This window comes from Procambarus clarkii, chromosome 19, assembly GCF_040958095.1.
Source record: "Procambarus clarkii isolate CNS0578487 chromosome 19, FALCON_Pclarkii_2.0, whole genome shotgun sequence".
NCBI lineage: Eukaryota > Metazoa > Arthropoda > Malacostraca > Decapoda > Cambaridae > Procambarus > Procambarus clarkii.
Genome location: NC_091168.1, coordinates 25848356 through 25873877, shown reverse-complemented (window position 1 = coordinate 25873877; position 25522 = coordinate 25848356). Strand labels below are relative to the sequence as shown.

General features: G+C 42.3%; 1 protein-coding gene across 1 annotated transcript in view; it reads right to left on the bottom strand.

Moving 5' to 3' along the window:
- Positions 1 to 5377, bottom strand: part of LOC138349853 (uncharacterized) — a 45660-nt gene extending 40283 nt beyond the window's left edge. Inside the window, exon 1 of the mRNA XM_069327175.1 lies at positions 3917 to 5377. Coding sequence (XP_069183276.1) covers positions 3917 to 3992 — 76 coding nt within the window. The 5' untranslated portion in view covers positions 3993 to 5377. The remainder of the gene's footprint in view (positions 1 to 3916) is intronic.
- Between the last annotated feature and the right edge of the window lie 20145 nt (positions 5378 to 25522).

The following is a 25522-nucleotide window of genomic DNA, read 5'->3' as shown; positions in this document are numbered from 1 at the left end:
TTGGTAAGATTGGACCTGCAGCTTGTGGGGAGATTGGACCTGCAACCTGTGGGAAGGTTGGCGCTGCAGGCTGTTATCAGCTTGGACCTGCTGTACCAAGACCCTGGTGTTTAATTGTTAACCGCATGAACACCCTCTTGATGTTCCAGCGGATTCATCGTTAACACTCTTCCAGCATTTAACCTTTACTTCGCGCGAGTGTAATCCCGTCACGGTCATCTGTTCCTTCACTTATCACTTACTCATCAGAGCTTTTCAAGAATGTACTACTCACTCACCAGCATATTTACTTTAACAACCTATTGTATATTTGTGTGCATTAATAAGTAAATAAATAAACTTAAGACTGTTGGTAATAAGTACAGTACTAATATTGGACATCCCGGGTTTCGTTAGTCGATTCATAATTACTCGTTGAACTAATAATTTATTTCACTAAGCTTTGTTGACTTCAAAATCAGAGGGAAGGGTGAATAACTTATTTACTAAAGTTGAGCGAATTTAAGGGAGATTGTCAATTAACTACCACAAGCTAGGCATATAATTCAAGGCTAGGCATATAATAATAATATGTAATTAACCAGTCCATCCTTCTAAAATGAGAAGTACTTATAGTAACTCTTTGGTCGAAAGTACCAATATGCTGTGATGGACCACCAAAAATGAGACTTGTATTATTGAATTTGGCCAAATGGAAAATTTTATTACAGCAACATAAATATAGAACCAAACCTAACCTCTCCTAACAATCCCAGGCCTAATATAGTACATATTTGTGCTATACTTGGCCTAGGAATACTTAAGTTTGATTTTTTTATTTTAATTTATGGACATCATATAATTAACATTATTGGTGGTACATCACTAAATACTAGTACTTTCGACCTAACAGTTACTATATATAAGTAATGTTATTTAAGGAGGATAGGTTCAATTAACAGACAAGTGAATTAATCGGAAAATGATGGCTTGAGACTTGTTTCAAATCACAGAAGTGGGTTTATTGAATGACACTGTAATTGGTCTAAGTAAAAATAATTATTAAAAGAAGGCGCCATGCCGGGGAGACTATGTAACACCATGTAATTGGTCTAAACAAGCAATAATAATAATTATTATTATTTACAAGAAGGTACAATGGGTTTATGAGATTACATAAGATTGGTATTTTTATATTCTTGTAAAGCCACTAACACGCATAGCGTTTTGGACAGGTCCTTAATCTAACATATCAGGTAAGATGAAAAGGTACATTGTAGTGTAGCAAAATTTTATATCAACAAATAACTACAAAAAAAATGTTCGGTCGATAGAGCTTCGGCCTCACACACGTGAGGTCCACGGTTCGAGTCTCCTGGAGCCCAGGTGAATGGAATATAACTACAATATAAATTGAGGTGATTACACCGGTGAAGATATATATGTCTTAAGTACTAATATTGGGGAAGTGGGGTAGCGCAAGATATAGTGTGAGTTTGAACCACAAGGTAGGACACTTTGGGGATGAAATTAGGTACTTTTTTATTTTATTTTTGAATAAGGCAAAGGCTGGATTTTTTTTTAATTCATTAGGGATTGAGTTCCATAGACAGGATCCTTTTATTTGCATGGAGTGTTTGCACAGATTTACTTTGACTCTGGGGATATCAAAGAGATATTTATTTATAAATCCTGTAGCTAATTTACTAACTATCTCCTCCCCCCCCCTCCACCATTCAACCTGATAGGACCACAGCCACACTGACTAGCCTTCTTCACGAAACCTTATGCATACTGAACAAATTAAACTTCATCCCTTCAGGAATAGAACAGCCATACACTTTACAAAACTGGTTCTTGCGCGCTTTCTGACAAAACTCTAAACCTCACTCAAGTACCGTCATGACAGTGATTTTTTGAAGTGGTGAGACTGGACCAGTAATCTGTGGTAAAGTTGGAAGTATAAGTAAGTAATTATCAAAGAAGGCACAAAGCCGGGAAAGCTATGTAGCACCATGTTGGAAGTGTAATATGTCGTGAAATTGGACCTGTAATGTGTGGTGAAGAACCTGTAATCTGTTAAATGTTGTGTTGTGATGTTAAATATTGAACCTGTTGTGATGTTTGACCTATAATCTGAACTAAAGTTGGACTAGTAATGTGTGGTGAGGCTGGACCTGTAATCTGGGGTGAAGTTGGACTTGTAATCTGCGGTGAAGTTAGACCTGAAATCTGTGGTGAAGTAAACGATCTTAAAGAGGTCGTTTATGTTTCATTTTGAGAAAGCAAATTGATGGCAATACAACTATATGCATGAAAGAAATCACGGATTATGACTTGGGACTATATAATGCAATTATTAAAAACATACAAATTAAAGAGATTACTTCAGATTTGGAGGAATTAAGAAATGCCCAAAGACCTGAAAGCTGCAGTATTAAAAGTTATGACAACTTTTGTAATAATAGGTATTTCTATGATCAGGACCAGACAATGTGATGTAGTCATTTCGCAAATTCGCCTTGGCTATAGGCACATCTGGTAAGTTAAGTGAGGTTGAGCCACTACCAGAATATTCAACTCTGTGACACTCCATTACGGCATTCGCTTGAACCCTACATTATTAAATGAGAAACCATAAAAGATTTTAGACCTCCTGGCCTATTGTACAATCAACTGTGTAACTATTTCATTGAATATATATTGGAAGATATCCTAACCTAATATATATTGGAAGATATCTAGTATATTGGAAGATATCCTAACAATTTATCCTAAATTTGCTTGTCCTTTTTAAAGAATGAAGAAAAATTTGTGTATGATTTTCTGCCCTGTGCGACAGTGAATAACAGTTTCATCTTCACTGTAATAAGCCCTAATTGAATTACTCAAATTAGGCAAAACTGTAAATTATTTTTTTCAATAAAGATGTTAATAATAATGAGCATACCTATATCACTACCACACACCTGTATCACTGTACCACACCTGTATCACTGTACCACACACCTGCATCACTGTACCACACCTTCAACACTGTACCACACCTGCATCACTGTACCACACCTTCAACACTGTACCACACCTGCATCACTGTACCACACCTTCAACACTGTATGGGATAGATGTTCATGATAATGACACGAAGTGTAAACTATGTGGTATGTTAAGGTCTCACACCCTTGCCCATTATATTCTTGATTGTCCGTTGATTAATGTATATAGAAACACTGAGATAAGGACTGTTCCTGAACAAATAGCCTGGATGTGTCACAACGGAAAGGTTGATGATATTCTTGAGAGATATAAGAATTTTGCACCAAGATTGTAATATTTTGTTGAATTATCTGCATGTGTCTTGCAAATTGTCTATACAGTATACCTAGGTCATAAAAGTATTTGTGTGTACGTCTGATAACATACTACTTGTGAGGGAGGAAATGTATATTTTTACCTCTCAGAATGTTTGGTAATGTGTTTATTTGTGATGTGTGTCTATGTATATATTAACACGTTGTACTGAATGGGGTGAGAATAGCTTGAGCTACCTCATCCCTTTGTGTGTATTTTACCTCAATAAACTTATTTCAATTTCAATTTCAATTTCAACACTGTACCACATTGTATCACTGTACCACACCTTCATCACTGTACCACAGCTGTATCACTACCACACCTGCATCACTGTACCACACCTGCATCACTGTACCACACCTTCAACACTGTACCACACCTGCATCACCCTCTTATAAATATAAACAAATGCAATGCCTCGCGACAGTTTCCCCATTATCAGGGGACAAAAACGCTCTTACGCTTATCGAAGTCCCCTTAACCAGGGATTAAGATGGTGTCCCGCGCGGTCACCCAACCAGTTACTGGCAAGACCCAAGAATCATATCCACAGTTCCCATTTAAAAGAAAGTTTCTCGCTCACCTGAATCATCCAAAGCCATGGCAGAGTTGACGGCTGCGGCCGTAACCAGGAGCTTGGTCAAGGTGCTTGCCACCATGTCTCCACGCTCTCTTAGACTTCCTTAAACTTTAATATCCTTAATATCTTCGTCATCTAATGACAACACGCTTAGTAATACCTATTATTTCCGTAGCAATACCACTGTAGTGTCACTATTTTCTCATTCAAAGTTGCAATCAACTGTCCACAATCGCTATTATCCACGGTGGGAGACAAATGCGAGCGTGTGTGTAGTATAGGTTGAGGCACTGAGGTGAGGCCTGCGAGGGGTGCCAGGCAGGCATGGCAGCACACAAGGGGGGGCCCACCTACGGCAGTAGTGGTGGTGGTGCTACTGAGTCTCTTCTGGTCTTCCTGACGAGTGAGGCAGGAGGAGCAGCGTGCGTGCTGGCCCGCCCCGGCCTCCTCCACCACGCACACTGGCCTCGGCTGCTCCCTCTCATTCTACCCCAGGACCTGCTTCTTCTTCTTCTTCTCGGCGCTCCTGTTAATACTTTCTCTTACCACCTACTCCTGTTACCAGCCGCTCCTGTTTGTTTTGCTGTGTGCACTCTTGTGTTTGATGGTGACGACGGTGTCACGGACTTCCACTCAGGATACTAAAATATTTTCTAGCTACTCTCCTTTCCCACTGATACTTCCATGATTACTGTAGTTAGTTCCCTAACTACTGATTCTACTGTCTTTCCACATTGCTACTGGTATTTTCTACTGTTGCTGCTCCCACCACTGGTGTTTCCTCGCTGCTTCCCCTGCTGTTGCCTTACAGCTGCCTCTTATTCTGTTGTTTCCTCTGCTGCCATGCCAGGTGTTTGTTGATGCCCGTCTCGACAAAAGGACCCACAGTTCACCTGGACATTCGCAGTGTACCGCAGGAGTCTCCTCAACGTTTCCAGTAAGCCGCAGACAGAAATATTACTTGAAATCTGCAGGTAATTTTATTGTTGTTTGGTGAGGTTAAGTGAGGGGTGACGCCCAGCACGCCCTCCTGTCCGAGGTGTTTGGGGTGGTCGACAGTTACTGCACGCGAATTAAAAGATATTAATAAGTGTTGGAGTACAGTGGTACTAAACAATTAGTGACGGGCGTGAGAGTTTTATCAGTGGTCTCTTGGTACGGAAGTACAGTGGTACTTTTGTATAGTAACCTCCATGTGTAGCGGACTGCCCAGCGCTGTATTCACCTAGTTGTCCTTGCGGGGGTTGAGCTCTGACTCTTTTGGCCCGCCTCTCAACTGTCAATCAATTAACGGATTGATGGATTGATCAGCTGTCTAACTCCCGGGTATCCATTTACTGCTAGGTAACAGGGGCATCAGGGCGAAAGAAACTGCCCATTTGTTTCCACCATCGCCGGGGGTCGATCCCTGGTGCCTATTTTTACGAGACCCGAGCGCTGTCCACTCAGCTGTCTGGCCCCCTTTTTCTGTCATGCTGTGTTTATAAGTATGTATTCAGTTTGGTTCACGAGAGTTCACTGCAATAATATGCAGTGTACTCTCGCGCCCAACATTATTGTTTGAAACCAATATTCTCCAATACTTATTAATAAAAAATTAATTCGTGAAACAAAACATATGTGAAATAAGACAGAGAACCAAATAGACACACAACGAGATAGGAACAGAGGAGAAAGAAGAAGACTGCAGAGGGACAAATAACATAGTCAGACCACGCTTGCTAGGAAGATTAGAACATTTACCCATGTACTGAGAGAGGCTAGAGTCAGCAACAACAAAGACAACGACTAAGGTTCGTGTTGTGTATGAGAGCTGGTTCAACAAGACTCGTCTGTGGAAAATTGACTTGCCTTTCTCAGTACATATAGTTAAATGCTCTAATCTTTCTAGCAAGCTACTAGTGTGTTCTTGCTGGTATTTCCTATTGCTGTTTTTGCATTTTAACATTGATAGTGACGTGGCTTTATGTTTGTCAATAATATTGAAACTTCTGCCTACCTGCCATTAGTGTTGATTTAGCTGCCAATCAGTTATTAATGTTGATGTTGGTGCCTGCTGACCATAAATGTTGATGTTGCTGCCTGCTAACTATACATGTTGATGTGGCTGCCTGCCAACTATAAATGTTGATGTTATTTGTTACGTGGCTATTACTGCTTTGTTACTTAGAACCTCCTATTATTGTCAATTTTCTGCTTCCAATTGTTATTTTTAATTGTTATTTTTATCATTGACTATCATCAAGGTTGTTGCCTGCAGGCAATATATGCTCACTTGCTGCCAGTAATAAACTTTCTGCCTGCCAAACTTACAATCTATGTCGAAGCCTATCGGCCTTAGAATTGATGGCCCTGCCTGCTAGTCATAGTTGCTTACTTACCAGTCTGCCTTCACAATTGATATAGCTGTCTGGCAGGCTTTTACCCTTCATCTGCTCAGTTCAAGTTATAAGAATGCGCCTATGTTCACAATTTAAAAAATAGAGCAATATAATTTTATGAGATTTTTCTTTTTTATTTGTTCAAATAAGTTTAAAATGTTAAAGAAATGACGATAAATATTTAAAAGGGATTTCATGCCCTTCCTTGGATATAACAGTAGTAAGTACAAGGTCAGTCGTTGGCCCAGGTGAACCCCGATGAGCCTAACAGGCTTCCCGTCCCTGACTATAGGGAACTGTTTTCTGTCTTCTGTATTCGTGCCTCACCCTTAACTCTTCCTATATCACTTCTTTCAACACTAATGCAAATAACAAGTGTGTTCCAGTTATCAGCCATAACATTACTCAAGTTGTTAACAATATCCACCAATTTTCCCTCACGATAGCAAACCTGATTTCCCTATTTCTAGCACAGAAAGACCTGTCCACGTATTTGACTTGTAAATTTCGGACAACCATGACAACCTCCCAAAGCATTTATCCTCCAAAGCGAAGAGTGAATATAAGAACATAAGAATTAAGGAAACTGCAAAAAGCTTATTAGCCCATACATGACAGCTCCTATTTATATCCACCTAAACTCATTCACACATATATATATGTCCACACCAAACGGTGGGGAAATAGCCTCGGCTACCATCGTCTTTTGTACAGTCACTGATGGTCGAGCGGTTAAGGTACCATTTACACCAGTTGCATTGTGCTTCTGGCTGTCTGCGTTCGAGTCACTTATAGGGTGTGGAGTTTTCATTCGCATATATTCTTGGGGACCATTCAAGCTTGTTCACATTTGTATTGCTCACGTGGTTCCACAAACTGAGGTGATTTGATGAAATAACTATGCCCAAGATTACCATCAAAGTGCCGTCGGGGCGGAGGGGAAATAGCCTCGGCTACCATCGTACGGTCATTGATGGTCGAGCGGTTAAGGTACCACGAACACCAGTTGCATTGTGCTCCTGGCTGTCTGGGTTGGAGTCACTTCTGGGGTGTGGAGTTTTCATTCACATATATGCTTGGGGACCATTCAAGATTGTTCGCATATATATATATATATATATATATATATATATATATATATATATATATATATATATATATATATATATATATATATATATATATATATATATATGTCGTACCTAGTAGCCAGAACGCACTTCTCAGCCTACTATGCAAGGCCCAATTTGCCTAATAAGCCAAGTTTTCATGAACTAATGCTTTTTCGACTACCTAACCTACCTAACCTAACCTAACCTAACATTTTCGGCTACCTAACCTAACCTAACCTATAAAGATAGGTTAGGTTAGGTTAGGTAGGGTTGGTTAGGTTCGGTCATATATCTACGTTAATTTTAACTCCAATAAAAAAAATTGACCTCATACATAATGAAATGGGTAGCTTTATCATTTCATAAGAAAAAAATTAGAGAAAATATATTAATTCATGAAAACTTGGCTTATTAGGCAAATCGGGCCTTGCAAAGTAGGCTGAGAAGTGCATTCTGGCTACTAGGTACGACATATATATATATATATATATATATATATATATATATATATATATATATATATATATATATATATACTCAATTGATCCCGTTTATTATGTTACCCGGTAATGTTTCATAAATCAACAACCAGGTTTCCAAACCAGTATTTACCCAGTTCTTTCATAAAACTAAACTTCTCCAGTTTATATACATTGATTTAAAAAATGTTAAATTTTGCCCCGAGGGGCGAGTTTATTGGGCAGCGCCACTCATCTTGTGAGTGGACATACCGCCATAGCAGCATGTACAACACCCCCCAATAGGAAGAAAATCCGCTGGGTTGTTCATCCTGTCACTTGTACCCAGACACAGCTGGGACTTGCTTAACTGTCTCAAGTGAACAGCTCCTCAAACAAGAAGATTAACATCTGCCTGAAACGCTGCGCGTACTAGTGACTTTACAAGATTGTAAATACTATGCTATGTATTCTCACAAACTCAATGTACCTTCTAGTATATAAATAAATAAATAAATAAATCTATCAACCCTTAAAAGCTTACGTTATCTTGCGGGTGCAAAATGGGGTAATCTTTTAAGAACAGTATCAATATTTGACAAATAGTGTTTTCCTAATTCAAACAATGTGGGGTTTATTATTCTACACATAATTCTGATGTCTCTCAGGTGTTCATATATATTGTTCGACAGTGTGAATCCAAATCCTATTTTAACTACACTACCACTGCACTGTTTATTCTACGTGATATTATTGATCACGTCAGCAATTACTACTCCTGTGCTGCTGGCTGGTTAAGGCTAACAAAAACAGAGCAACAATCAAACCGACCAGCCTTAAATTTCTTCTCCAGCCGAGGCTAGCGCCACGTATACATACATGCATGCAGACTGCCCTGTTCATGTATCAGACCTGTCAGTCCTCGACAGCCAAGGTTGTCCGGTTAGTCTTACTGAATTAGTCTTCCTCTTCCCTAGGAAAGGTTGGCTGTGTGCATGGACACCCAATCAATTACTGGCCAAACCAAACGATATTTAACCATATTAAATCATCACCGTTGCCCCCAAACACGCAGTTATATACAAATAAATCCCTTTAAAATTTTTGAAAATATAAAATAGTTTTATTTTTTTCTGATAATTCTTTAAGAGCAAATCTATAAATATTCAGTACATTTGTATGAAGCAAGCAACGGATACCATAAGAGATCAAGTTAATTATAACTTACTCGCTGCTGCAAATATTGAACAGCACTCTTTCTTCCCTGTTTAATGATGGTGTGAATAGCAATATATATCCCGTGGATGATACTAATGGAGATACATTTTTGCCAGGAGAGAGCGGCGGTGTCACGCCATATCTGCCTTCATTACAAAGCTCAGCGCCGCCGCTGGCCTAACTCTAGACGCACAGGCACGCACGTACGCGCGCGCGCACACACAAGGCCTCACAGCCCAATGGACAGGGCTCGGCGGCCTTAACCCTAAGGACCCGGGTACGATTCCAGACGGAGCAACAAGCAATTGTGCAGTTTCATTCACCTGATGGGTATATCTGGGAGTTAGACAGTTGCTACGGCTGCATCCCGGGGATGTGTGTTTGAGAGATGTAGTAGATATGACAGAGGAAAATAGGTCGGGAATCAGTACATTAGACAGTACGGGGTCCAAGAGCTAGCAGCTCGATCCTGCAGGCACAAATAGTAAACACACACACACACACACACAATATCCTCACTGTCTCACCCTCAGAACTAAAACATGGATGGAAAGTCTAGCAATTTCTAAATTGTTACAGTAAATAAAGAGATATATCCACATCCAGGGGAATAAATTCCCTTGGAAAGAAGTTTAGGGACTATCTCAGTATTGCGTGTAACGCCTGGCCTCACACACGCCACGAAAACAATGCCGACTTTAGATCAATACGCGCCCATCACGCGACTAAAACTACTGCAGGTGAACCTAGTAGGAGTTTTAAGAGCAAAAAAACAAAAAATAAACGTGGCAAAATATATTGTTGAAGCGTGCCGAAGCCTAATGGTGGGTTGAGTGACGTCATGTACTGATGCCAGCCACGTCGCGTTCAACACCAACCCCAGACGGATATTATTTTCCTTTCGTTTCAGATTTCACAGTTTTTCTCCGTGTCGGTGCGTTTATTGTCCGATGTTGCCAAAGCCAGGTTCGTGTATGAAGAATGGCTTCTTCTATACATGTCTTCTGCGCGGGAAATTGTTACTGGCTTCCGGGTTGTGTTTATTGTCCCACATAAGAGTGTCTGATTAGTTTAGGGCATTTATTATGTGCCTTACACATGTCCATGGGCGGTGGTGGTAAATATACTCCACACCCATCCAGTGGGTGGCGATGGAAGGTACACTCCACACCCATCCAGTGTCATTGACGCTTGGCATATCAAGCTCCATCGCTATAATTTACCTGTCCTCAGGCTAGGCTTGTCCAAGCCGTGGCCGTCTCCATAGACGCATTTTTAAATATTGACGTACTCTGTATTGTGTATTCAAAATGTTTTTTTCTCAAATATATATTAATGCTATTATAAATTTGAATTGTATGTACAGTTTGATGCTGCTTAGGTTAGGTGGCTAAATTCTGTTTGCATTTTTTTTATTTGTAGTATGTCTGGGCGGCGCCACAGCAGGGTGCTGCGTCGGGGGCGGCGCCACAGCAGGGTGCTGCGTCGGGGGCGGCGCCACAGCAGGGTGCTGCGTCGGGGGCGGCGCCACAGTAGAGTGCTGCGTCGGGGGCGGCGCCCACAAGCAGTTGTTGTTCTCTGGCAAAGGAAAACATACAAAACAAGGACTCGGAACCTGTCATTATTATAAATGGGGTACTTGTAAGCATGGGATATCGGGAAGAACAAATGGAATATGTAAATAGGATCACCCTAGAAAGTGAAGAATCCGCCTTGGTACAGGTAAATGCACCGAAAGCTGTGATTTTTTCACCCAGAACTTTGCAAGAACTCCTAAGATAGAAAAGAGTGCTTCAATATGGAATGTCCAGCTTTCCATATAAGGGGTACCAGGCGAATAAGACCGACAAACTGCCTCGAGGAAAGCTGCCACAACACTACTTACCAGGATGATTTTTTAGCAAAAGGAGGAGGAGAAGAATGGCTAAAAATGTCCAGACTCTACCACCATCTCGGTCAAATGCTAGAGAGGAAGCAAACACAGTGGCCTCCTTACCAGAGCCTCAGATATTAATAACAAGTAAAGCATCCAGCACTTCCACAAACAAAACATCATTTTTATTTGCCAACATTCAGGATATAAAAACACGCAAATCTAACAAGGTGCAATTCATAGATGGCCTCCTACATGAGGCAAATGCAGTGATTGCAGCCCTAACGGAAACTCACATCAAGGACTACCATGATGGTGAAATATGGATCTCAGAGTACAATCTTTTCAGATGTGACAGGAAACCCCGGCTACAGGGTGGGGTCAGCCTCTACATCAAAGACACACTCAACTGTACTGAGCTGCTCAACACCACAAATGATATGGTGGAAGTGCTGATACTCAAAATAGAGATCTTAAATGTATTTATTGTCCTTGTATATAAGTCACCGGAGGCAAATCACCAGCTCGAAAAACCTCACAAATCCAGCCCCGAACATCATTCTGCTTGGGGACCTCAACCTACGGCACCTGAAATGGAAGAACCTAGCTAATACAGTTATATCAGAAAGAATACCAGGGAGTAGCCTAAATGGACAGGCACATGCAAATGACCTGCTACGGATGTGCGACAGGTGTGCCTTAAACCAGCAAATAGTAGAACCAACTAGGAAGGAGAACACGCTGGACCTCATTTTTACCAATAATGATGAACTGATCAGGAACATAATGATTACAAATACCTGTTATTCAGATCACAACTTAATTGAAGTTCTGACAAGCATGGGGAATAGACTTTCAAAACCAGTCCCGATTCCCGGTGGAGATTTCAGCAAATTCAACTTCAATAATAAACACATAAACTGGGAGCAAATAAACCAGGATGTCACAAAAGTAAGCTGGGAAGAACAGCTAGAAAATGCAAACCTGAACCAGTGCCTGGAAAAAATAAGCTCAGTAGCACTAGAAATATGCTCAAACCGCATACTCCTAAGAAAAAAAGAGGAAGATATGCAGACTGGAACGAGAACGTCGTTCCCTCTATAGGCGAAGAAAACGAATCACGGAACAACTTGAGAGTCGCACCCTATCTCGAGAACGGCGAAGAAGGTTAGGTAGAGAAATAGAAACAATTGAACTAAAGCTTCAAGAATCATACAAAACCCAGGAGAGGCAAAGAGAGCAAAAGGTCAACAGTGAAATGGCCGGGGAGGATTTACTGGGCGCAAATCCTTAACTGTAGCCTCTGTTTAACTCAACAGTAAAATGAGTACTTGGTTGTAAAAACGATTCTTCGCGGCGGGGGTCGTATTCCAGGGACCTGCCCGAAACGCTACGCGTACTAGTGGCTGTAAAAAAATGTAACAACTCTTGTATATATCTAAAAAAAAAAATAGAGAGAGAAATCCGAAATACTTTTTCTCCTATGCAAGCCCCTGCGAAAGGACGATGGAACTTTCACTGATGACAACGAAGAAATGAGCGAGATACTGAGGCAGCAGTACGACTCTGTTTGCAGCGAGCCACTAAACACACTGAAGATTGATAACCCAAATGAATTTTTCATGGATATGATATCAACATCAAATCACATATCAGACGTCACCCTATCCCCACTGGATTTTGAAGAAGCCATAAACAGTATGCCTATGCACTCTTCTAACTCTATCAACATCAGACTGTTCAACACGCTGGTAATACACATAAGGGGCATAACTGGCCGACCCCTCACAGTGTTCAAGAGAGAACTGGATAAGCACCTCTAAAGGATACATGATCAATCAGGCTGTGATTTGTACGTCAGGCTGCGAGCAGCCGCGTCCAATAGCCTGGTTGACCAGTCCAGCAACCAAGAGGCCTGGTCGACGACCGGGCCTCGGGGACACTAAGCCACGGAAGCAGCTCAAGGTAACCTCAAGGTACATGGGTGAAGAAGCAACCCGTCCTCAGACAAAGTTCATTCTAGAAATCCAATGGTCGACTCCAAAGACGCATTCATCAATTTTAACATTCTCTTCATTCGAAATAGAACTTTTCTCAAATTAATATCATTATATTTTGATCATATTGTGCATATTTAGGCACCGGTTAGGTTAGGTACGGTAGGTTAGGTGTTTAGGTTTTGTTGGCGATTATTTGTATTTCAACCCGTCCTCGACTCAAGTCCATTACATCCAGCGGTCGGCCCCACAGACGCATTCATAAATTTTAACTTGTTGTTCATTCAAAACAAGAATTTTCTCACATATAAATTAATATTATAATATATTAGCATATTGTGCATATATAGGCATAGGTTAGGTTAGGTATTTAGGTTCGGTTGGCGATTATTTGCATTTGTAGTACGTGGGTGAAGCATTTATAGCGATGTGGTTCGAACAAAACTCGTCAGTGAAGCACTTGTTCCGGAAGTGTTCGAACGAAATCAGTTGTGAGTCGTGTGTAAACCGCTTTTCATTCATAAACAGGGGGTTGGCGGGTGGATGGAATCACTTTTGGATCTTTGTTTGGAGGACGGGCTGTTGTATTTGTAGTACGTGGGTGAAGCATTTATAGCGTTGTGATTCGAACAAAATCCATCAATGAAACACTTGTTCCGGATATGTTCGAACGTCAGCAGTTGTGAGTCGTGTGTAAACCGCTTTTCATTCATAAACAGGGGGTTTGGCGGGTGCATGGAATCACTTTTGGATCTTAGTTTGGAGGACGGGCTGGTATTTGTAGTACGTGGGTGAAGCATTTACAGCGGTGTGGTACGAACAAAATTCGTCAGAGAAGCATTTGTTCCAGAACTGTTCGAACGCCATCACTTGTGATTCTTGTATAACAGCCCGTAGTCCAAACAAAAACCCAAAAGTGATTCCATCTACCCACCAATCCCCTGTTTATGAATGAAAACCGGTTTATACACGGCTCACAGCTGATTTCGTTCGAATACTTCCGGAACAAGTGCTTCACAAAAACAAGCGCACCTTGCACTGCGCCTTTCATGCAAAAAAAAAAAAACGCAATCAAACACTCCCTTCAACCTCACTGTGTCCGAAACAATCCTCTGTTCCATTCCTCGAGGTCCCCCTAGTACAATCATCAATCTGCGTCCTCAAAATATCATGTAAGGTACTCCTGCAGTTCCCCCAATCAGCTGAACGTGAAGTCCTCCTTGAATGTCAGTGAAGCTCTCCCACACGGCTTCACACAAAAGACGTGTAGCTCCCTACACTACTTTAAGATTCACTATGCTCATGGAGTTCCACTCCTTACTGGAAGTCCTCATGACCCATCGCCTTTTTCAGTAATTGGCATATTTTCGGTATAAAAAGTCGTAATTTGAAAATGAAAATAGGTGCAGAGAGTCAGAATTCGGCTCAAAAATCACGCTCAGGAGTCAAATGTCCGACATTTCAGATATTTTGAAAACTGCAGGTGAGTTTGGGCAAAACATGACCCCTCGCCGTTTTCAGTAATTGGCACATTTTCAGTACAAAAATTCGTAATTTGAAAATAAAAATAGGTGAAGAGAGTCAGAATTCGGCTCAAAAATCACGCTCAGGAGTCAAATTTCCGACATTTCAGATATTTTGAAAACTGCAGGGGGGGGGCAAAATATGACCCATCGCCGTTTTCAGTAATTGGCATATTTTCGGTGTAAAAAGTAGTAATTTGAAAATGAAAATAGGTGCAGAGAGTCAGAATTCGGCTCAAAAATCACGCTCAGGAGTCAAATTTCCGACATTCCAGATATTTTGAAAACTGCAGGGGGGTTTGGGCAAAATATGACTCATCACCGTTTTCAGTAATTGGCATATTTTCGGTATAAAAAGTCGTAATTTGAAAATGAAAATAGGTGCAGAGAGTCAGAATTCGGCTCAAAAATCACGCTCAGGAGTCAAATTTTGGACATTTCAGATATTTTGAAAACTGCAGGGGGGTTTGGGCAAAATATGACCCATCGCCGTTTTTAGTAATTGGCATATTTTCGGTGTAAAAAGTAGTAATTTGAAAATGAAAATAGGTGCAGAGAGTCAGAATTCGGCTCAAAAATCACGTTCAGGAGTCTGTAACGGTTCTATTGTTACTTAAAGTATGGTGACAAATAAACACAGACACTAAGATACTATATATATTTGGTCGAATATACAGAAGTACACAGGTGATACTTTGGTGTGAGTTGAGCGCACTGAGCGTCGGTACAGTATCTCGCAAGTGTCTGCTCTAGACCACACTTGAAAGTAGACTAGTTAATGTTCGCTACACCGCTGCTTATATTGCTCGGGCATCTCACCGTGTTGCCCGGGCAACGCCTCACCTCATTCATCTCCAAAGGTTGACAGGAACATTAACACTATATTTGGAGCGAGTATATTATTGGGATAATCTACTCGCTACAGAACTCCCCCTCCCAGGGGATGAAAGGAAAAATACTTGATCAAGGAACTTAGCTGGTCGGTGAATTGTACGCCCTGCTCGCGTTATATAACCATCAAAGTTAACTTCCTCCTCTTCGCTGATGTCATCTAACTGGGGTCGTAGGGTGGGAGGTCGCACAGGATCGTCCGTCGTCGTAGGATCAGGTTGTGGTGCGGCTGGTAATTGGGGTCGAAAAGTGAACTGCGTAGTCGGCGGATGTGTCGCAGTGTCGCAGACGTTGAGACGAAGCCTGGAGCAGAGCAGAGAGCTGAGTGAGGCCGGAGTCGTGGAGCTCTATGTGGGAGAGCGTGGCGGCTCGATTGAGAATTGTGAGTGTCTAAACTCGGGGAGCGAGAGCGTGGCGGCTCGATGCGGTCGTAGTCTGCTGTCTGCTCTGTGTCGAAGCTGTAGCGTCTTGGGTTGATTAGGACTGTACACGCCGAGTACTACATTGTTGACTGTGGAAATTGTAGTCTGGTACCAAAAGATGTAGGCAGTGTGTGGACAAGCTCGGTGTAGCAGGAGAGAAGAATGTGCATAATTGTTGCGTCCTTGGGTCGCTGGTGGAGCATTTAGATCCGGGGCGGATGGGCTCGGGCACCAGGACATTAGGAGGTAATGTAGGCACGTAGTTAGGACAATGAGGTAATCACATCTAGAGCTGAATTGTCCTGAAGGCGACGAAGTGTCGGAAACGCAAGCTGTAAGTCCTGTACTGCGCAAAGGGCTTGAGTCGGCCGAGTATCAAAATGCAGTGAACGTGTAGATGAATCTGACGAAAGAGCAGCTTTCGTGGGCGCCCCTGTAGAACAAGCAGTGCCCTGGCAGCGACGGAGAGTCGCCAGGACAGGCTGTAGATCACACATTATGTAGTTACTGATGAAGCTGCCAGATGAGTGAGTAATGATCGTGGAGCAGCAAGCCGTAGTAGATGAAAATGCAGAGACGATCGCGATGAAAATCATAGCTGTGGCGAGGGTGTTGGCAGCGTTCCATCACAGCTAACAGTAGCACTAGAGGTCCAGTGAGAGTCCATGTTGTAGTCCATCGTGGCTGGGTATCGTCGAAACTTCGTGAAGGTCGAAAATAGCCTCCATCTGCATGAACCAAAATTCTGAATCATCTGCGTTGTATGCTGGAAACCTGGTAGATAAATCCATGACGAAGATCTAGTTTGTGACTAGGTATTCTTTTTCACTCACTGGGTCACCAATGTAACGGTTCTATTGTTACTTAAAGTATGGTGACAAATAAACACAGACACTAAGATACTATATATATTTGGTCGAATATACAGAAGTACACAGGTGATACTTTGGTGTGAGTTGAGCGCACTGAGCGTCGGTACAGTATCTCGCAAGTGTCTGCTCTAGACCACACTTGAAAGTGGACTAGTTAATGTTCGCTACACCGCTGCTTATATTGCTCGGGCATCTCACCGTGTTGCCCGGGCAACGCCTCACCTCATTCATCTCCAAAGGTTGACAGGAACATTAACACTATATTTGGAGCGAGTATATTATTGGGATAATCTACTCGCTACAAGTCAAATTTTCGACATTTCAGATATTTTGAAAACTGCAGGGGGGTTTGGGCAAAATATGACCCATCGCCGTTTTCAGTAATTGGCATATTTTCGGTATAAAAAGTCGTAATTTGAAAATCAAAATAGGTGCAGAGAGTCAGAATTAGGCTAAAATATCACGCCCAGGAGTCAAATTTCCGACATTTCAGATATTTTGAAAACTGCAGGGGGGTTTGGGCAAAATATGACCCATCGCCGTTTTCAGTAATTGGCACATTTTCAGTATAAAAATTCGTAATTTGAAAATAAAAATAGGTGAAGAGAGTCAGAATTCGGCTCAAAAATCACGCTCAGGAGTCAAATTTCCGACATTTCAGATATTTTGAAAACTGCAGGGGGGTTTGGGCAAAATATGACCCATCGCCGTTTTCAGTAATTGGCATATTTTCGGTGTAAAAAGTCTTAATTTAAAAATGAAAATAGGTGCAGAGTCAGAATTCGGCTCAAAAATCACGCTCAGGAGTCAAATTTCCGACACTTCAGATATACTGATTGACTTCAATCCCATACTGATTGACCTCGCTGAGTTTGTGTTGAAAATATACAGCTTGCCAATCAGTAATGCCCTGGTTGAACGGATATTTTCGAGAGTAACGTCTGTGAAAACTAAACTGAGAAATCTTGAATGGGAATGGGACTTGAGCTTTTGACATCAGTCTTGAGAATCAAAACATATCTTGAAGAAAATGTAACTTGTTGCTCGTCATTCTAACCACTCATGTCAATGCTTAAATATGAGTCTGCAATATACAAGAACGAGGTTGTGGATGCAGATCAAGATCTTGGTAATCTTCAACTGTAAAGACGTGGAAGGACTTCACACCCATTAAGCTTCAAACAATAAATATTGGTAAGTTATCCTCTTATCATATTGGTTAAATATATATATGCAGAGATAATGTTAATAAAACAATTAAAATTGTTTAATGTACTCTATATATCATAATAGATTACTTTGAAACCCGTATCAGTCACTAAACAAAAAATTGGGCTACTCTTATTACAAATTCGCTACTTTTAGACCGTCAGCTCGCTACTTTTAGCAATTTGAATCTGGCAACCCTACGAGAGACATCTCCCGTCACGCAGGGTGCAGTCGCGCCTCCACAGATCTCCAGTATCAGCTCTTTATACTGGTAATGGCTCAAAAGGGCCACCACTTACGGGCTATTCATGCCCGTGCCACCTCTTGGGTGACTTAATCTTTATCAATCTTTATCTGGCAACCCTGCTGGGGGCTTTACCACTCAGTCATCCACTGACCTTCGACGAGGGAGGATGTACTGCACCTCGTTCCAGCATGTTCTCTTACCTCTACTCTCTTATTTCAGTTCACTGGCTCAATAAATTCCCTACCCTATATATACATACGTTCACTATGCTCGCTGGGCACACTATCAAACATTGGTATTGTGACGGTAACGCGTTGGTGTTCGGCTGTTTAATGCTAGGGGTATGGCCTCGTCACATAGTTATAAAAAAAAATAGAAAAACTGGAACTTCGTCTGTGGTAAGGTAAGGAGAAGACACACAAAACACAAGTAAAACTTTAACAATGAAATTTTAATTACGTTAAATAAATCAAAACATGAAAATAATGCACAAACAAATTCTTATAATAAAATCAATCAAAATAATAAGAATACTTAAATGACACAATGAAAAGTTACGTTAAGGCAAAATAATAAGAAGTGCAACACAAAAGTTAAGTGGGAGGTGCTGGAATATTGGCTTAAAGCCACCACTCTTCTCAGTACACGCTAGAGTCTAGCTGGGAGGAGTGCTGGCTACGAAAGCACGGAACATTCTGAAGACTGATGTTGGGGCGACCCCAGACATCGGGTAGTATTGGGGGGCGAATGCAGGTGCAGCCAGACCGGCGACCAATCAGCGGAGCCGTAGCGATCAACGGGTAGTTTGGTGATTTGGGTCCGAACAGGTGGCGGGCTGCATACGTTTCTGCTCACCCTTGCAAGCCTTGCTGGTGTTGGTGTTGTTGTCGTTGTTGGACATTTCTTCCATAGTCTTTTATATAGTTGTGAAGACGTAATTATGAAGGGAAGAGCAGGCTCAATCTCTTGAAGGAGATTATTGTCACAACTCTCCCCCGAAGCCTGCGGTTCTGGAAGAAGTACGTCGTTATGTGGTGGAGTAATGGATGGAGTTGCTTCTACTTCATAAACTCTGGAGAGATCATGGGCTAAGATGTTGTCAGACTCTTGGTATAGCGTGTCTCCAGGTTGAATTTCTGCAGTTAGCAAGCCCATAGTAGAAGACGTTGAGATGAGAAGTGGGCGTGCTGCAGGAGGTGTAGGGTGGTGTGGTCCGTATTGATGGTGGACCGAGCACTTTTCAGGTGTGGAGTGAAGTGCTGAAGCTTCAGGATGAGGAAGAGTAGCTCCTTGCCAATTGTTCCGTCGTTCCTTGTAGCAGTAGTCGCTGACAGGTGTATTCTTCTCGCCTCGTTGCTGCATCACGACACCACCATCGTCGGTACCATTGGCGTCGACATGGAGGATGTAGGGCTTATCTGACGAGGTGAGAGTGGAATTAGAAGAGGGCATAGGAGCACGAGTATTATCCTGAAAGCATTTGGGAAGATCATTAAGGATTTTGGAATTAGAAAGCGCCGACTCCTTGTCAGTGCTTTCGGGAGAAGAAGCCGGGATGGTCTCACTGTGGATGTAGGGTTCTGTGAATGTGGAATAGTTAGTCAAGACAGTGGGAGGAGTACCATTATATTGCTTCAGGAGGTTGACGTGGCACAGCTGGGTCTTCCGCCGCCTATCTGGAGTCTCTATCACATAATTATTATTATTCCTGCACTCTTTGACGCAGTAGGGTCCTGAAAATCTGTTTTGTAAAGGTGAACCTGGGATAGGGAAATAAGCAAGGACGAAGTCTCCCGGCTTGAATTTTCTTACTTTGCTGGTCTGGTCGTAATGAGTCTTCATTCTCACCTGGGCTTTCAATAGATTATCATGGGCAAAGCGGTGGACTCTCTCTAGAATGTGCTGAAGGTTTTGAAGAAACTGGGGCACATTCTGATGCTCACTGAAGGTGGCATCTCTGAGAGAGTCTTTGAAAGCCTTAAGGGGAGTACGGCACTTACGGCCGTAGAGCATCTCATAAGGAGATACTCCTAGGGACTCATTGGGGAGACTTCTGAAAATACACATTATTAGGTCAATCTGCTTATCCCAATCCTTTGAGGTTTCACTACAAAACTTTTTCAAGAGTGCTTTGATGGTCTGATGACTACGTTCAAGAGAACCCTGTGAAGCAGGATGATAGGGGCTGGACAATACCTGTTTGATGTTGAACTCCTCCAGTGTCCTTTTGAAGAGATCACTGGTGAAGTTGGTGCCACAGTCACTTTGAATCTCCCTGGGAAATCCGTATTGAGTGAAGATCTTCAATAGATGTTTGATAACCGTAGCAGCCGTGATGTTCTTCACTGGAACTGCTATGGGAAATCTGGTGGTAGGACACAGGATGGTTAGGATGTAGGCGTTACCTGAACTGGTCCGAGGTAAAGGACCAACACAGTCTATTATGAGTCTGTGGAAAGGTTCCGCAGGCACCTGTATGGGAATCAGTGGTGCTCTGGGAATGGAGACGTTCGGTTTGCCTGTCATCTGACATGTATGACACTGTTTTACGTACTGTTTGACGTTATTTACCATACCTGGCCAGTAGTAGTCTTGACGAATCCCATGGTAAGTCTTGTTGAAGCCGTAGTGGGAGAATGATCCGTGGGCCAGGTGTAGAATAGTGGGCCGCAGGCTGGTGGGAATCACAAGTTGTTCGGTGTTGGCCCAATCGTCCTCCTCCTTCAGTTTACTGGGTCTATATCGGCGGTAGAGCAAGTCGTTCTCTAGGAAGAACCCAGGAATACTGTCGGGCTGAGTCTCAGCCTGGAAAAACAATGGTGTTAAAGTAAGATCTTCCCTCTGCAACTTACGGAACTCCAACTTGGTCAGATGCGGGGGTAGTTTCTGAGGGTCTTGAGGGACAGCGGTAGCAGTAGAGTCAGCTGGCTGTGGACGTGCGGCTTGTGCACGGGTGGTCACGAGAACCGGAGGAGAAACTTCACTCTCTTGAACCTCTGCTGGAACATACTCAAGAATAGGGTTACTTGGCACAGAGTTACACACCTGGGGTTTGTCCATGACGATCAGGTTGGTTGGTTGCAGGTCTTCTGCCAAGTCGTTGCCTAGGAGAAGTTGCACTCCAGGCATGGGAAAAGGCTTTTCCCTGACGGCGACTTGGACTTCCCCGTTCACGTAGGGACAATCCAGGTGGACTCTGGCGAGAGGGTATGGAGTAGTAGCAGTGAGGTCAGTGATGAAGACCGTTTCCCCGGTGTAGACTATGTTGGGCACAGCCGACTTCAAGATGATCGATTGTAGAGCCGCTGTGTCCCTCAAGATCTTCAATTTGAAACGTCCCTCCGGATTTGAACCGTTGGCAGAGACAGTTCCAGTATACAGGTGGTTACTGAAAAGAGAAAGATCATTAACATCAACACCAACATTCATCACAGGCTTACCGGACTTAGGAGGAGTTGGTTTGGGTCGTTGTTGGTCAGTGGTTCCCTTGTATTGAGACTTACCACACTTGTCTATGGTATGTCCATAGAGTCTACAATACTTGCAGTACAGTTGTGAACCAGCTTGATCGGGGCTCACCTTCTCGTAACTGTACCACGACTTCTTACTGGAGGATGGTTCAGGTGTCAGCCGGTGGATGAGGCTGTAAGTGTCAGCCGACTTAGCACACTTCAGGTAGTCGGTTTCTTCTTTATCTGCTAAGTAGAGGCGGACAGGAGGCGGCACACGTCTCAAGAATTCTTCAACAAGCATCAGGTTGACGAGTTCTGTAAAAGTAGAGACATGTGCTGCTTCCAGCCATTTCATGAAATACCTCCGTTTCGTGTTAGCAAACTCGAGGAAGGTAGTGGTACTTGCCTTCAGGTGGTCACGGAATTTCCTTCTATAACTTTCGGTGGAAAGTAGGTAGGCGTCTAACACTGCTTGTTTCAGAGTGTAGTAGTCATTCTCAGACGCCAAAGTACTGAGTGTGACTGCAGCTCTACCTGTAAGATGGACTCTGAGAAGTGTGGCCCATTGGTCGACAGGCCAACTGAGTTGATTAGCAAGGGTTTCAAAGGTGGTAAAGAACACATCAACTTCTGCTTCTACAAAGGATGGCATTAACTTACTTGCATGTGATATATTAAAACTGACGGGAAGATTGGCAGTAGCTTGCTGGCGTTGAGCGAGGTGTGAAGTTTCCAACGTGTATTCCCGTTGACGACACTCTAGAGCCAGAGTCGCTTGTTGCTTGTCATGTTCGCGTTGCATCTCCAACTCGCGTCGTTTGGTTTCAAGCTGTACTCGTTCCCGCTCCTGGAGTAGTGCAACCTCACGTTCCTGGAGGGCGAGTCCACGTTCGTGTTCTTCTCTCCTCAAGGCAGCTTCACGTTCTCTGAGGGTGATTTCTCGTTCTTGTTCCTCTCTCCTCAAAGCAGCTGCTTCCCTTTGCTGCTCACGTTCAATCTTGGCCAGCTCTAGTTTGAGTTTCAGCGTTGCCAAATCAGTTTTATCTGCAATATAGTAAGTTTCATGAGTTTCAGAGTCTATCTTACCTTGCTCTAAATAGTAATCCAGCAACAGGTTGTGTAGGTCATTTTTGTTGGCTTGGTAGGGAACTTCTAGTTGATACTCATGTGCAAGAGTTTGTAGTTCAGTCCTCTTGGCACGACTTAAAGTCCCTATTTCACCTGCTGGATTTGCACGGAAAGTTTGGAGACGAAACATGGTGAAATTAGCAAATAAAGGTACACGAATGTTCAATAATGAAATGTCAGAAACAGGACAACGTGGCAACTGGTACCTATCCTGTGTGATCTTTAACAATTAACGTTAAGTGAAAGATATTAAATGATTAAATTAAATCAAGGGCGCAGGAAATCTTGTACCCGGTACTCATGTAAGAGAATAAGGGCAAGAAAATCCTACTAACAAATGAAACAAAGTTTCGAAAACAAATGAAACAGTTAAATGCTTCAAAAGTAAAATTGGTAGTCCAAGAATGTAGGCATACCTTGCCAAGTCTCTATAGGACATAAAGCAAGTTTTTCCCACTGAATTTAATATGATACTTACAGAATTAGCGAACTTTTGTGCTCTGAAAAAATAAGCTAATTCCCTACCGTTGTATGTATCATCATCTCTGACTGACGTGTAGGGGTGCGAGGTGTCAACTGGTGACGAGAACTGCTGCTGAGGTCCCAATTCAGCAACTAAAGTTCGAGCTAGAGGAACTATGGCCCTCTTTGTCCTCCTACAGTCAGATTGCAGAAGATTGGGTACTCTTGACCCGGGGCAGACCACAGTACCAGGGTACCAATATGATGATCTGTCAGAATGAGAAATATTCAAGGGACATAGATGGTAAATACGAGTAATAACATGGAGGGAGAGATGACCAATTAAGAGTATGACTGCGGCCTACAGTCACCACGTAATCCAAAGTTGTCTCACCTTCACTATATGTTACTCTCGTAATGCACAATACACCGCACCTTATAAAAAATGAAATTGAATGAAAAATAGTAAAGCTACGTTAACAAAGTTAAATACGCTTACCATAAATTACCACTTGGCACCAGTACCTGAGTGAAGCTCCTAGGACAGGCCCCCATATAACTTGTGACGGTAACGCGTTGGTGTTCGGCTGTTTAATGCTAGGGGTATGGCCTCGTCACATAGTTATAAAAAAAAATAGAAAAACTGGAACTTCGTCTGTGGTAAGGTAAGGAGAAGACACACAAAACACAAGTAAAACTTTAACAATGAAATTTTAATTACGTTAAATAAATCAAAACATGAAAATAATGCACAAACAAATTCTTATAATAAAATCAATCAAAATAATAAGAATACTTAAATGACACAATGAAAAGTTACGTTAAGGCAAAATAACAAGAAGTGCAATACAACAGTAAGTGGGAGGTGCTGGAATATTGGCTTAAAGCCACCACCTCTCTCAGTACACTCTAGAGTCTAGCTGGGAGGTGTGCTGGCTACGAAAGCACGGAACATTCTGAAGACTGATGTTGGGGCGACCCCAGACATCGGGTAGTATTGGGGGGCGAATGCAGGTGCAGCCAGACCGGCGACCAATCAGCGGAGCCGTAGCGATCAACGGGTAGTTTGGTGATTTGGGTCCGAACAGGTGGCGGGCTGCATACGTTTCTGCTCACCCTTGCAAGCCTTGCTGGTGTTGGTGTTGTTGTCGTTGTTGGACATTTCTTCCATAGTCTTTTATATAGTTGTGAAGACGTAATTATGAAGGGAAGAGCAGGCTCAATCTCTTGAAGGAGATTATTGTCACAGTATCTAATCTAACAAACGATTTAACAGGCTTACCGAAGGTATTTATGACGTAGGGCTCTCAGGTCCTGGTCCTCAACAATGGCGCTCACACAGGCCACCCACAAAAATCGCTATAGGACTGCCTCATAAGGCTTCTTCTAGTTCTGACTTGAGTACACGGAGTCACCCAGCAAGCTCCATAACAGACATGCCTGCTTGCTTCCTTTTGAAGAAGCACCACAATTAGAGTTCCACAAAGAAAAAAAAAAGGCGCAACCAAATAATGCTTCCAGGCCGCCTCTAATTATCAAAATCACAGAGAAATGATGTACTAAGTCCCCCAACTGCTTCCTCACACCTGCAAACAAGTAGCCTTTGCTCCACCACTAACACAGAGAACTATATATTCTTCCTCCTTGCATATCAACAAAGTACATCCATCTCTGACGACAGCTGTAGCTCAGCAGAGCAGCATCACGCCACGTCACCAAAGCATCGACATCTCATTTTATGTCACTTATTTGAATACTCATCCTCTGCTAATGTCCTTAAATTATTCACTGACGTTTATTATATTATTTAATATATACATCTTTCTTCTGACCTCTCAATCAATTCTGAAGTTAAAAAGTGTAGCATAGGCTCCTCACACAATGTTCTTAATGTGGTCATCAGGTGACAGTTTTCTATCTAGAACCACCCCTAGATTCCTTTGTTGGAAGTCTTTTAAGTTTTCTTGCATAATTTATAGGTTGTGTGGGGTCAATGGGGGGGTTGTTGTATGTGTGTGTGTGTACACACATACACACACATGCTGGCTGCCTCTCCCTGATAAAACTAATTATTTATTATATATTAATTTACAGTTAACATTTACCATCTTGAAAAGAGACATGATTTTAATATTTTTCCTATGCTCAAGGCATGAGTTTTTAACATTATAGGAAGACAAAACTTTGTTTTGAATGCTATTTTTGTGTGCACACAGATAATGCCCTGAGTAACCCCTTGGGCAATGCAAAGGTTCATAGCAAAGACATATCTTTTTTATATAGTCAAAGGAACAAAGTACATCCATCTCTGACATGTGATCTCTGATCTCTGACATCTCTGACACAGCATGTGTGGCAAGACAC